Below are 14575 nucleotides of genomic sequence, written 5' to 3' on the forward strand. Positions count from 1 at the left end.
AGTTAATAAATATGTTGTACACTGTGAAAATTATACTGGTTGGTATTTCTGATTTTTTGTGGGGGAGGTAAGGACAGGGTGGTTGTTATTGTTTTTTTAATACTCTTTGTTTCCTGGGTACTTTCTTCTGACTCTCCAACAGGGATTGGCTATCAAATTTAACAATTTTCCAAAGCTCACAAGCAAAGGGATAAACAAATTAAGAGCTGCACATGAAGTACGGGTCAATTATTAATGGATGCTGAAAGGTAGAGGAGCAATACTCACAAGATGACCTGCCCAAAGACCAGACAATCTGAAAGGGAATGAAAGCCTATACTGCAGTTAAAACCCTGGGCTCTGAAGTTAGGTGTGTTGAATTCAAAAAAAGGCTTTGACTCTTAAAGTTGTGTGGCCTTGAACAAGTACTAGTAATTAATTCCCTAATCTTGGTTTCTTTATAGATAAAATGGAAATAATAGTGCCTATCTCAAAGAGTTGTGAGGGCTAAATAAAAGAATCCAAGGAAAGTAGTTAGAAAAGCACCTGACACAAAGAAAACAGTCATTGAATATTAAATACTATATGTAATGAAATGTAGTGAAAATAAAAGGTATATATATATTGATTTCAGAGAGGAAGGGAGAGGGAGAGGGAGAGGGAGAGAGAAATAGAAACATCAATGATGAGAGAGAATCACTGACTGGCTGCCTCCTGTATATCCTCTACTGGGGATTGAGCCTGCAACCTGGGTATGTGCTCTGACCGGAAATCAAATCGTGACCTTCTGGTTCACAGGTCAATGCTCAAAAAGTGGGCTATACCGACTGGGCATAAGGTTTATTTTTCTTACAAAATACTTGACTAGGGGGTTAAACTTCAAGTACAGAGAAATAAACTTAATATTTCTTTTAAAATAAAATGCCAAATGATTACATTAATTCAACTTTTTCATATTGTGCCTTTTCACTACGCATGTACACACCACACTACAATACATACATCATATGTATATGTATGTATATATGCGCAATAAATATATCTTAATGGCAGGAATGCTATAGCAATGCAGAAATGAAAATGCAGGTCATACGACCCGTGCACTTTCACACTGAAGCTATTTAATTTTCGAGTGCTTCTGTAAATGTAAATAATTTTGATGTGTGGCTAATGCAAGAAATTGTCCATTTACTCTAGATGCAAGGTGGAAGAGAGTCACAAATATATTGCACTACTTAAAGGCACTGTAAACCTTGCTTATCACGTCAGCTGAAAGGTAGACATAATTTTAAAAACACTACTCATTGCTAAGTGGCCAAATAACAAATTATCAAGGAAAGGAATCTTTGGCTTTGAGTTCTCATTTATTTATTGTTCTTTACAGTTGCTATACCTCTTAACAATTCCATGGAAAAATAAGTGAATTCTCTAACTTAAATGACAATATAGAGATCTGCCTATATATATTAACTAATCTTTCCATTCTTGTAAAAGAATGAATTTTTTTTTCCTGCTTTTAAAAGTGTTGTTAAATGCAGTGTTGGGTACCATCTTTGACAAAGCCTACTTTAAAATTGTATCTGCTTAAGGTTTTCAACCTCAAGGGATAAATCTCAGAAAAACAACACCCTAACAGCTGATTTATTTTTACAGATATGGTTAATCATTATTTATTTTTCGTTCATGCAGGACATATGCCTTTCTCAGAAAAAAGTTTAAGAGGACTTAATAACATTTGCAAAGTCCCTTGAGAGATGTGTTACCAAAGTGTAAATTATAACCATATTATTAGCCCAGCCTCATTTAACATGAATAAATTAAAAACAAATGAGTGTCTTTAATGGAGCAAAATATTATTTAAAATATTTAAAATCTAAAGTGAATACATTTTAAATGTTGCTGCTTGCTTTTCCTGAATTAGTGTTCTTTGGAGGTAGCTGAGCCAAGAAAGGGACCCAGTTTGAAAATATGAATGTGCTAATAACAGCCATGTTTCTCTCACCATGGACTAGAGCACTATAAATGTTGTCTGAGATTTTACATACATCAGAGGCAAACATGGTCATATTTTTTTTTCCTTGAAATGAATGTAAGCCATTAGACAGATTTAAAACCCTAATCACTGCTCCCATAAATTGCTAAATGAGAGGAAAGGTTCATATTAATGTTTTTTTAAATGAGTTTTCGACATTTAGCTGTTGAGTAATGTCTGTTTGTGTAATGTTTCCACTAAGACAAATGGAAGTATTACTGTGCTTGCTACTTCTTTAAAAGTCTTTTGCATTTTTACATAACAGCCCATTTTTCATTACCAGGGAAGGTATGCAATTTGAACCATGCTACTTTTTTACTCACAGTAAATCAATATGTGTCATAAGAACAGAAAAGGAAGTAATATCACTCGCTATCATTGGACCTTAGAGTGAGTCCCAGAAGACATTGCCAGGTTGGGTTGCTATAGCAACAGAGCTCTGGTGCCTCTTTTGCTTGGTTTGTTACAGTGAGTTGATTTTTACCACACTGGTATAATCCTGAAGAATTTTTTATAGTAAAGAAAAAATTACAATGAACCAATAACAATGTGTGTGACCTTTCCATTGATCTGAGATGATTTCATTTAAAAGTAATAGAAAGAAGGCGACTTCATAACATTTCAAATCCCTTTGCTGACTTCCAATTAAATTATTCATCGTATTTTCTTCAGGCTCTTTAAAAGTCACACTTTTTAAAATGAGAAGAAAAAAATATATATCCTGAACCATTAGGGTGTCAACAGGGACCTTATATGGTTTTGTGTTGCTGTTGTTTTTTATGCAAAATTTTATTTTATTTTTAATTTATTTTCTTTTTTATTAAATGTATGGGGTGACATTGGTTAGTAAGATTATATAGGTTTCAAGTGTACAATCCTGACACATCATCTGTATATTGCGTTGTATCATATGGTTTTACCTAATGTGAAAGTCTGCTATAAAAATGTCCTGAAATAATATTAATCCACTTTAAAAATATCTGCAATTAGCAAGAAGACTCAACAAGACTCAACTGGAAATAGAGAAGATTTATCTTCTAAGTTCCATTTAAAAAAATATCGGGACAGATAACAATACATCTTATGATGTATAGATGCCTAAATGGTTTTGAGTATTACACTAGATAGGCCATATAAAGCTTTTGAACCGTGTCTGGCATATGAATAGACACCTAGTAAGTATTGTTATAATTGTAACAATCCACATTATATCCCTTTATTTACAGTAGGCACTATTGATTATGCAATTGTAACGCCTTTTGAATTCTGAATATTTTTAAAGTAAAAATGATATAAGGAAACACTACTATATAGTTGAGCCTCAAATATAGTGTAAAAAGGTGTAGCTCTTTTTCAGAATACTAAGCTTGTGAATAAAACATTTGCATTTAATTGCCATGCCACAGGGAACTAGCTTGGAGTGGAGTGGATTATGGGTTTGGGAGTCAAAACTTAAATTTTGTTTATCACACTACATACTTCAGACTTAGTCTTTCTAGGTCTGAAAAAAACACACACAACAACACGACTTTTATATTTTCACTTGTAACAAAAGGGTGAAAATAATTCCCCAGTTGTGTGGTAGAGGGGACTCAGTGTATAGAAAGCACTTGCTAAAATGCCCCCCACACATGATACTTTTTAATTTTAGCTGTCTTTCCTTTAAAGGGTTTCTAGTCATTTCCTGGAATCATAATTTCCAAATAGACTTTAAGGTAAAAATGAGTATAAATTCAACATTTCTTGGAAGTACTTTAATATATATGGGGTTTAACTCTGGCAAATGTAGAAAACTTTCAATTCAGTATAATTCTATGTTATAAAATAATTATTGAACTTGCTTCAATTGATAATTCATTTCCCAAAGTATGTTTTCATAACCTCCTAAGCTCAGGATGATGCTCTGGGAGGTTTTTTTTATTTAAAAGAAGATGGAAAAGGACAATTTCTATGGTTAGTAATGGTCAGACACATTTGGAAAATGCTACATAGTATATTTCACTGTATACTGTGGGATTAATAGTTCACATTATTCACCCTACAAGAAATCCCAGATAATACCAGTTAAACAAATCAATATTGCTTACTAGTAGAGAACGTAAATTCAAGAGTTGGGCCTTTGAATCCCACCTTCACCACTTATTAGCTTATGTCTTTCAGAAGTTATTAAATCTCCATGTTTCAGCTTTCTCATCTGTAAAATGGGAATGGTGACATACCAGGATGAGAAGTACAATGAGATCTATCACGTGCTCAGACAGAGGCTAATGAAGTCAACTATCGGTAATAAGAGTAATTAAAGAAACTTGTTTAAACTCTTTTTTGTAATAACTTTTCTTTATAAATAATACCTTTGAACATCTTCTGGAACTATTATTTCCTGGAACACACTTTAAGCAACGTTAGTTAAGGTACAATGTTAGGGTAGTGATAAATTGTAATTAAGTGATAAACTGTAAAAAGTATTCATCATATCAGTGCCCAAAGCAAGTAGCACAAAAAGTCAGCTACCTCACAACATAGGACCCCACTCGTTTGCTTGCTATTGTGCCAGAAAGTCTTATTACCAGAATATTAGAGCAACAATGGTAAGTGTAAAGCTCTTACCCCATGAACATTCTATTCCTTAGAGCCCTTTACAAATCAATGTATCATATTAGCAAAGATCAGTTCATCATATTAGGTGATTTGCAGGTCCCTAAAAATTTAGCTTTAAAGGAAAGGGATATCATGATTAAAGCTTTCATGCCTAAGAGAGAGAAAACGGAGTACATGTCTCAATTATGGGGCCTGCAGAGAGAAGGGACAATTTACAGATGTTTGCATGTTTTCTAGTACTAACCCAAAACAACTGGAGGGAGTTTCTGAAATGGAGAGGTAAAATACTAAAGAAAGATAAAAGGTAAAAGCATCAGCCAAGGAAAAATATGCTATAGTTCCACAACAAAAACACCAAGTCCTCCCTGGTCTACAACAACATGACTCCATGAACTTCCCTACCCTTGGCCAGAGGACCAGAAAAATGAACAGTCAGCTCATTAATATGACCTCTTCTAAAAGTCCTTTTATTTACTCTCAAATCTGCAACAGTATCAGGTCACTGGCTTCTCTTCTTCTGAAGAGTTCATCTTATTAATGTCATCATCAGAAGTGCTCACTCATAATTTTATGCCCCCAACAATTAAAAACTATTTTCAATGATTCCTATTCCCTTCTAGTCTTAATCATAAGTATACATCATTTCCACAAAGTGGAATTTTGAATATGTAAATACAATTTCAAAGTCTGTTTCTCCCCCCACTTATGATACCTAGAAGTCATTTCCTAGTACCTGAGTGGTTGTAGTCTTCCATGACCAGATATGCAATGATCTCTAGTTGTGGTATTGTATGACAAATTTCTTCCTTCTTATAGTTCTTGTTTTCTTTTAGATTGTTTGTTTCAAACTTCAGCACACTTCAGAATCACCTGCAGGGCTTGTTAAAACACAGGTGGCTGGGCCCTACCCTCAGGGAGCTTCTGATTTAATGAATCAGGGTGAGGCCAAGAATCTGCACTTCCAATTGTAATTAAGTGCAGATTAATTATAAGTTCCCAGGTAATGCTGACGCTGCTTATCTTGGGATCACTTTTAAAAACTACTGTTGGATTATTTATACAGAATATTGTCACCATGGAATTGAGGCTGACAAATAAAATAGCATAGGCCTTTTTATGGCATGTGGAAACCTTTCCCAGAAGCTTATACACATTCATATTGCCAACTGACTTCTTGAAAGCCTGGGTAGATACCAACTGACTGAATGAACAAATGAACAAAGTAAAATTCTTACTTCTCTTCTCCTCAAATAATACCATTAGGCCTGAGACCCTTCTATTTACATTTTAAAGATTTATAACATAGCTAAAGGGTAATATCCCAACCTCTGTTACCTCAGTAATCAAGAAGGAGGTTTTAGCATCACTGTCCAAATTCAAAAGTCACTGAAAAGTAACTGAAATATTTCTATCTCGGAGGAAAGTAAATTTATATCTGCACTACAGATACAAATTAGCTGCATTTATCTTGCTTGTCTATCAGATTGGTCAAAAACAGTGTTGCTTGTTAGAAGATATACAGAAAAAAATATAGCTTTGAAAATTATTTTTTATAAACTAGAAACAAGAGAATTCCCACTTTGGCAGGGGATTATTAGCATGATTGTCTAAAAGGGACAGTCAAAAACCTCAGAGGTTTTCCCTTATCCTACTGGATTCTTTATATTTGATATAGATTAATTCCTCCCCTTGAAACAGAGACATATGCACATAAGCAAACATGCCTACATAGGCATATGGTTGCATCTAGACAAGTGCATACAAGGTAGCCATGTAGGTGAAGGATCCATGCATACACTCTTTCTAGAAACCCACAGATAAGACATATGTTTAGCAAAGTTATCCTCTGCAGAAAACATCTTCTGGGCTCTATTTCTGTAATCTGCTGACATTCTTATATTTTTCATTCTTATTTGCTGTTAGTGTGTCTGTTTTAATGAATAAAGAGAAGATGTGTTCATATACATAATAATCATAAAACCGTATCTAAGTAAAGTGATTGGGTATTGTCAACAAACCTTGGAATTTTGTTAGGAATGAAATGGTTAAATCTATAGTAAACGTGTTACATGCAGACTTATTAAGATAATTTTGCATCTACTAATTCTAAGAGAGTTTTTTCCTGAGTCACTGTTTTGATAACTGCATTACCTTTATGTAAGAGCTAAGTCAGTAGTCTTAACAACAGCCTTAGAAGACAGAATTGTTCTTTGCATGGCCAGGATGATTATGGCCATATGAAGACCAGGACTGACAGAAAACTAGGGGATAAAAGCTAAGACACCATATATATTTCATTGTATGTATATTTTGTATAATAAAATGCATAAGTGCATCTACTTATGATGTCTTGTGTAGTAAATATGACCATGTTTAGCAGCCTCAAAAAAGATATGAAAACACTTAAAATATGCCAATGTGAAAAACCTAAGTTTAGGAAATGCAACACTGCAGTGCAGCCACTGTGATGTGGCCATTCCCTAGCGTGGGTGAGCATTTGACTACAGCGCACGTACTCCTTAACCCAGGTGTTCATAGAGCCGTAAGTTAAGAAACGAGCAGCAACAACCATATGATCACTTGAAAACCAATTCCTCTGAGGGTTTGGGGTGTTGTTTTTTAGTAATAACTGCCAGTTCCTTGTAGTGCGTTAGTGCAGAATAGCAATCAATTCAATATAGACCCTGCCACAAATCAAAAGTACTAGCCAAAGCCTGTACTCATCACTAAGACGCTATTAGTTCCTGCATTCAGTGAAGAAAAGGAAGCAGGAAGAACATGTGCAATGAACAGTGCCTATGGCTTGCCTGTGAAATTTCAATTTCTAAACTCTAGGGACTGGGAGGTAAAAAGCCATGAGGGATAATCCAGAAACAACAGAGGAGTCTTTTTGGAATCACTTTCCTCCGTCAGGGTGAGAATAGACCCCTGGCAAGCCAAAGGATAAGAATTTCAATATATATTAAGAGATAACTTTCTTTTTTGACAAATAGTCTTACTTTCTGGTTTAAGCAGTCATATAAAATAACAGGTTAATTTTAAAGGGAAATCTGTTGTAAAAAAAAATAGCTCACATTATATGTGGACAGTGCAAAATGAGAAAAAGTGAATAACTAAAATTGATTAAAACACCTGTCATACCAGCATGACACCATGACGTGCTGGCCAGTCAGTGAAAACCACGTCATAGTCGACTCCCTTATTGCAGGCTTGCCTGGAACACTGGAAGCATGAAACTGAATGTACACAGTACATTCTGCTGTAACACACTGGTGTTTAATTCAAATGTTATCACTAGGGAAGTTGATGCAATTTTTTTTTCAGTAAAGCAAATCCCAATTCCTCTATAAACAACACATGCACAGATTTTACCAAAAGGAACTCACTTTCTGAAAAGAAAAATTTTTCTTAAATATTAAATGCTATGTAAATTTATGTTATTCATAAATACCGATATCAAACTTGCTGACAATTGACTAAATATAAAGACCAGACACAAATAAACATGTAATAGCTATATACATATATGTATATATTTTTTTGCCTATAGATATTAGGTTACAACAAAAGAAAAGTATCTAATTTATTAATTATGTGTTTGTCAACACTTCCATCATAAAAGGAATAATTGTTTTACATGAATTAAACCTTCTTTTGCTTCCAGGTTCAAGGACCCAATATTCTCAAGGAGCCTGACTCTCAATTGAGAAAGGTCAGCATAGTAAAATTTAAACATATCTTTGGAATGGCTAAATCACTATTTTTAATGTACTAAAGGGAAAGCAGGCAGCGTGGCTAAAATAAACCTGTATATTATCCCTATAATAAAATACAAGAGGACAATAAGCATTGATGGGGGCGACTGTTTATCCTAGTGAGGCCACTCTCCCAGATTTGTACCAAAACTCTAATACTAACCTATTCAATCCCTTTCATTGCTATTCCAAAATATCAATTTTTACCTAAAATTATTTAAAAAACACACACCAATGAACACTAACCTAAATTAGATTTAAAAAATGACTGATATTATTTTGAAGGCTAATTATGATCAAACTTTTCTGCAAGTAACATGATGTAGAACCTTAAAAAATCTATCACACAAATAAATTTCAGTCAGAAGTTGAAATTAAGAAAATATTGCACAGGAAAAATTACTATTGGGCCATCACTGTGAGTATTGTTTAGAGTATTCTTTGATTATACTAGATGTACGCATTCAAATATTCTGTTCTACAAAATAAAGTAACAAGCAAGAAATTCGTAACTTGTTCAAAAGAAGAGAGACTATAACTCCTTTGAATCCTAACTGCAGTTATTTAGGTAATTACTAACAACTATGGTGGAAAAATATTTATACTTATCAATTCTAGGAATGTATCAGTGCTACATTTTCCATTTTCTTATTTCTCAGAAGAAGAATTCTTAGTCTTATGAAAAGTCTTATTTTGAGAGATTAAGTTTTCTTGATTATTTCCAAAACAGATCACAAGTGAAAGGCCTGAAATGTGACTTTCTTGAGCCCCTAATTACAATCTAGTCAGATTTCTAATTAGGGCAATTGTAAAATGGAGATCACCAAATCATTCATTGGCATAGGTCCACATTTCTTCATTCACCCAGAAAACTAAGTAAGAAATGGCAGTCACTATTTAGCCAGGCCATTGCAATGAGCTTTCATTCCCCTCACCCTGCTTCATAATCTGAACTTCTTTTAAAAATCATGTTCAAATAATTTGAAAGTTGCCAGGACCAATAGGATGATATTCCCGAAGTGGAGATATGAAATATCAGGGCAGAATGTTGATTTCTGTTTCCCATTGAGGATATCTGTGTGTGTGTGTGGGGGGGGGGGGGGGAGTGGTTCTTTTGAAACTAAATGTATAAACAGAAATGAATTTGTTGTTTTTTCTTTTCCTCGTTCTATTTGATCTCTATGGTGTATTTGGTGTGCATGTTTGGGTATATGTAAAAAGAGAGAGATAGTTCTATTTATTTAGCCCTCAGCAGTAATTATATATGATACGTATTTAAATGTTCATACCTTATGTCTTCAAGTCCAACTGAAACCACCCTAGGGGAAGTCCCTGCTTGTTACTGGACATACTTTCCTGTAACCCCACTCAAGTCCTGAAAGTCTCATAAAGGACAAGATATCACGTGAGAAGTAAAACTTTACCCTAATGAAGAGGATCTTTTCTCCCACTCGGTATCTTCCTTGAGAGAGCCTCTCCACACAGAATTTGTTTGGGCACTTGCAAGGAGGATCCTCAGAAATCCTTTTCACCTGAAACAGAAGAGCAAGCAAGTTCATTCTCCTTCATCAAGTCCCATTTAGATTAATCTGTTCTGTGGGTTCAAAGGCCCCTGGACCAGGACTGCTTTTATATGTGTTCTATATCACACTATGAACATGATATGAGCAGTTGAGTCCTAACCATGTGAAGGTCAGGCCTGGAAGGCATTTTCTGAAGGCCAATGACTGCACTAAGGCACGAGCTGGGTGATGACAAAGAAACGATGCTGGAGGATAACAATGAGCAAATCAATTTGCAGCGTAAGAATGAATCTGGGTTCTCTCAATGTGGGAGAATTAAAAATGTGGGAGAATCATGTACATTGGGTTGCCAAGATAAATATGTTGAAAACTAGAATAGAACATATGTCAAAATTGTATGTTCGCTCATTGTAATTTAGCAATATGAATTTTACCCACTTCAAAATAAAGAGAATGAAATACATTGTTGTTGTTGTTGTTTTTATGAGACTACTAGTGGCCTGGTGCACAAAATTTGTGCACATCAAAAGGGAATTAATTGGAGGAAATATTTTAATATTGTTATTTGCCCTTTCTTTATAATAGAAGTGTCAGAGATTAAAGAAAATTAGTAAAACATTTATGAAAGTCTCTATCCTGTCAAGAGTCTGGGGCATGCCGCAGGACCCAGAGTCAAGTCCCTGCCCACCCCTGTGCGCCTCGAAATTGCGCGAGACCCAGACCCGGTCGGTCCCACCCCTGTCAAGCCCCACCGAGTGGGGGGAGCAGCCTCAGGTCCCCTGGCCCCAGCATGATGGTGTGACAACCATTTGCATATTAGCTCTTTACTAGATAGAATTGTTACATCTTATTTTGAACTCAAAGGTTTTCTTTAATAACTCATCTCTAGCCTGGCCAGTGTGGTCCAGCAGTTGCAGGAGGCAGCCAATCAATGATGTTTCTCTCTCATTGTAGTTTCTATTTCTCTATTCCTCTCCTTTCCTCTCTAAAAATTAATAAAAACATAATTTTTTTTTTAAAAAAAGAAGTCATCTCTAATATACCCAGGCTCACTCAGCAATGCACTCTATCTCAGTAAGTGCCACCCACCAAAACCTACTCCAGTGGCAGTATCTTACAATTTACATACGTTTTATAAAACCACGTCTGAATATCAGAATTTACCTTGATTTTATCTATCTCCCTATTCTGAAAAAAAATACCTAATCTAAATGATATGTGCACAATGCCTATAAGTAATTGTGACTATTAGAAGGGAATGTATATAGACCACAACTTTAGGGATGAAGTTTATATTTATGTTTTTCTTAATTGGGAACCTGTCATGCTGTGTCTCATAACTGCCCTCTCTTCCACTCACCAACTAAACAACCCAAAGCAACAATTTCCTGTGTTTTGAGTCACCGATCTAAACAACATGCACCCTGCAATTGAGAAGCTAGACTGAATAAATTTAGTTTCTGAAGAACTGGCTTGGTCTCTCCCACTTAAGTTCTTTATTCCACAAAGATATGGTTTCTAGAGTTTTGTCACCAAAGATAGTCAATCATTGCTTCAAATAAAGCAACGTCTGACTTCAATCAGACTTCTATTAAACAAAACCTGTGGAAAGAGTGACACAGGAATTCACTTGTGTGTTGGTATACAGAACTTAGTTAGCTTGGTTTCCCCAGATTGAGAGATTCCAGAAAGTATGGAAGCATAATAACTAGAGAAAAAGCTAGAAATAAGTGGAGAAATCTTGAAGAAAACTTATCTTAAGTGCTATGCAATTATGCCTCAGTGAAGACCTATGAAGAAAAACTGACACTATAGCTGAGGGAGAGGGAACCAACTTTGAGATACATATTTTCATCTGTCCTGTCTAGAATTCCTAATTCTGCCAACATATAAACCTATAATTCTTAATACTTATTCTTACCATATCAAATCATATATCAGTTATTGGTTAACCTTAATTTCTCTTTGCTGGATTGTGAGTTATTTAAGGGTTAAGATAGTATTTCATTATAGTTTTAAATCCTTTAAATAAATAAAAATCCCTTAATGGCATATTCTATGTGTTCAATAAATGCATATTGAGTAACTAAATGAATGGATAAATAAAAACATGAGCCTATATGGGACACGAGGGGAAATGGTGCAACAGATTAAAATTGGATTCAAAGAATGTTACAAATGGCTTTCATTGAAAAATGAAAAACAAAAACAAAAACTGTTAAGGTCATTAAGTTAGTGATTAGGTCCGTGTATTTGAGTTCTGAATTTTTTCTATTATATGACACTTGGCCCATAGATACATCCACCCACTCCCACAGTATTAACAGAATTCTGTCTCTAGAGACATTTTTGAATGGATATTCTTAAACAAGATGGTGATGATAGAACAATAAGTCAGCATCATGAAAGCATGTGGCCCAAACTTTAGAGAACACTGGTTGGCCCAGCTTTCCTCCACACAGTAATTGAGCAAAGGGTAAACTGGTGTTCAGGTTGTTCCTCTGCTAAAAAAAATGATAATCGCAAGGATGGGTAAAAGCGTTTCCATCTTGAAGTGTTCTTAGACAAAACACAGAAACTGTGGGGATCAAATGAAGTGAAATACAAAATGCATTTTCTCAAGTGGCCCGCCCTTCTCTCAGTGTCTTCCCAGCTTTGAAAACAGACTTGTTTTTTAAAAATCAAGGGCTTTTTTGTAGTTGTGTGAGAGGCGGAGGCAGAAATGGAAGAGACGAGGCCAGACTGCGGGATAGTGGAAATAGATTGTTAAGTAAACAGTGACTGATGACATCTGTGCGTCTTACGTTACCTCGGGATAAGTCAGGCTGGCAGGTGTTCCGCTTTGGCCCAGGAACCCAGCCAGTATTCTGCTGAAATGGGATTTCAAGAGGAGCCTGATTACTCAGAATTACACTATCTCTCATCCCCAGACTGAGGAAGTTGATGGAGAAGAGGAAGAAAGTAAGAATGGTTTCTTAGAACTGGATTCAACTCATTGTGTGGGAACCAGCTCACCATGAGGGAATGCAAAGAGAACTGAACCTGACCCCAGCACTTTATCGCAGCTGAATCGCTCTATCAGGACCTCGGGAGAATAAATTAATCTGAATGGACACCACTGTGTATTCTTTTATGATATCTTGATTAAAGAAGGTAGGGTGTATTATCCACATAAAAGGTCACCTATTTTTTTTTGTTCAATTTTCCACAATTCCACTAAGTAGCAAACAAATAAATGTGAGGAAATATTGACAGTTTCAAAACTGGCAGTTCCTGTTGAAATTGCTCACTGGAATATGATATCTTAACACAGCTCTGCTTTTCTTACTCTTCTCTTTCTTTTTATTTTCTCTTTATTCTTTTCTCTTTTTCCCTCCTTACTCTTTTATTCTCCCTCTTTATTCACTTTCTTCTTTTCTTTACTTTTTTGATACAAATAGTAATTTTGTCAGAGCAGAAATAGCCAATATTTTTAACTGAACACAGGAACTTTGCAAGCAATCTCTATTTTACACCCCCATTCTAAAACACAAACTGGGGTTCATGATTTTCAATTTCCAACTGCTATATATGCTTCACATGCAGTGAAGCAACTGCCATAGGGACTATTTAATTTTTATATTTGACATACAAATCTCTGATTTACATCAAGAGTGAGACTCAAATTATGTTTCTCTCTGTTCCACTGTCCCTGAAATAAAATGCTTTGCTGAAAAACTATCACTTAAACAGAATGCAAATATTGCAATGAAATTCAGCAAGAAAGTATGAAGGAGAGACTATAAGAAACTTCCGTGGACAAATAATTTGGAAAATTCCAGGTAAAACAATATCTTATGGAACTCACTAGTGCCTTTAATATACCACAGTGCATTGCCACACTCTACCCAGGGAATACAGTGAGCTGTGTTTCTCAAATCAACCTAACCATGAAATTCTTTTCCCTGCAAAGCATCTGGGGTGTCAGTACTTGACTAAACATTCTTGGAGAAATGCTGGTTTAAATACTTTCAGAACATAGTATTCTAGCTGGCAACAGTACAGAAATATCCAGTTTGCACATTCCTACATTCAATTAAAACCCTGTAACTAAATGGGTGGTTATGTTCCCAAATTCTGGTAAACTTTAAAGGACGTTTAAAGCTCTTGTGCGAGCCCCTCATTGTTTCCAGTTGGGGGTCTAGAAGTTGGAGAAGGGAGAACCACCACGAGGTGATAGTCTTGTTTGGACTGGAATATTAAAGAAACTTTTCCAAAATCCTTGTCATAGTTATTTCACCACCTCCTCCCTCCTGTCCTTTTCCTCCCCTTCTCAAGGATGAGGGACGACCACATATGGAGCAAGCTGGTAAAGAAAGGGAACCATTCTAGCTACTTCTTCCAGGTTCATGTAAATGGCTTCAAGGGGCAACATCTCCTCCCTCTGCAAAGTAGCCCATTTCCAGAGCACATGGCCATTCCAGATAATAAGAATAAGGGAGAAGCTTTTTTAAACCTTAATTATTCACGTTGATAATCTATTCAACAAAAATGGCACTAATAGGCATCCTATCTAATAAAAGAGTAATATGCAAATTGACCATCACTCCAACACACAAGATAGCTGCCCCCATGTGGTCAAAGATCCTGCCCCCATGTGGACACAAGATGGCCACCACAAGATGGCCAGCAGGGGAGGGCAGTTGTGG

At 35.6% G+C, this 14575-nt stretch overlaps 1 protein-coding gene across 2 annotated transcripts in view; it reads right to left on the reverse strand.

Moving 5' to 3' along the window:
• Positions 1 to 14575, reverse strand: part of GAS2 (growth arrest specific 2) — a gene marked incomplete at its 5' end in the record, with an annotated part of 112834 nt that overhangs the window by 35114 nt on the left and 63145 nt on the right. For both annotated transcript variants that reach the window (XM_079788835.1, XM_079788834.1), the window contains one exon: positions 9789 to 9896. In XM_079788835.1, coding sequence (XP_079644961.1) covers positions 9789 to 9896 — 108 coding nt within the window. The remainder of the gene's footprint in view (positions 1 to 9788; positions 9897 to 14575) is intronic.

This window comes from Cnephaeus nilssonii (genome assembly GCF_951640355.1).
Source record: "Cnephaeus nilssonii genome assembly, chromosome: 13".
Taxonomy (NCBI): Eukaryota; Metazoa; Chordata; class Mammalia; order Chiroptera; family Vespertilionidae; genus Cnephaeus; species Cnephaeus nilssonii.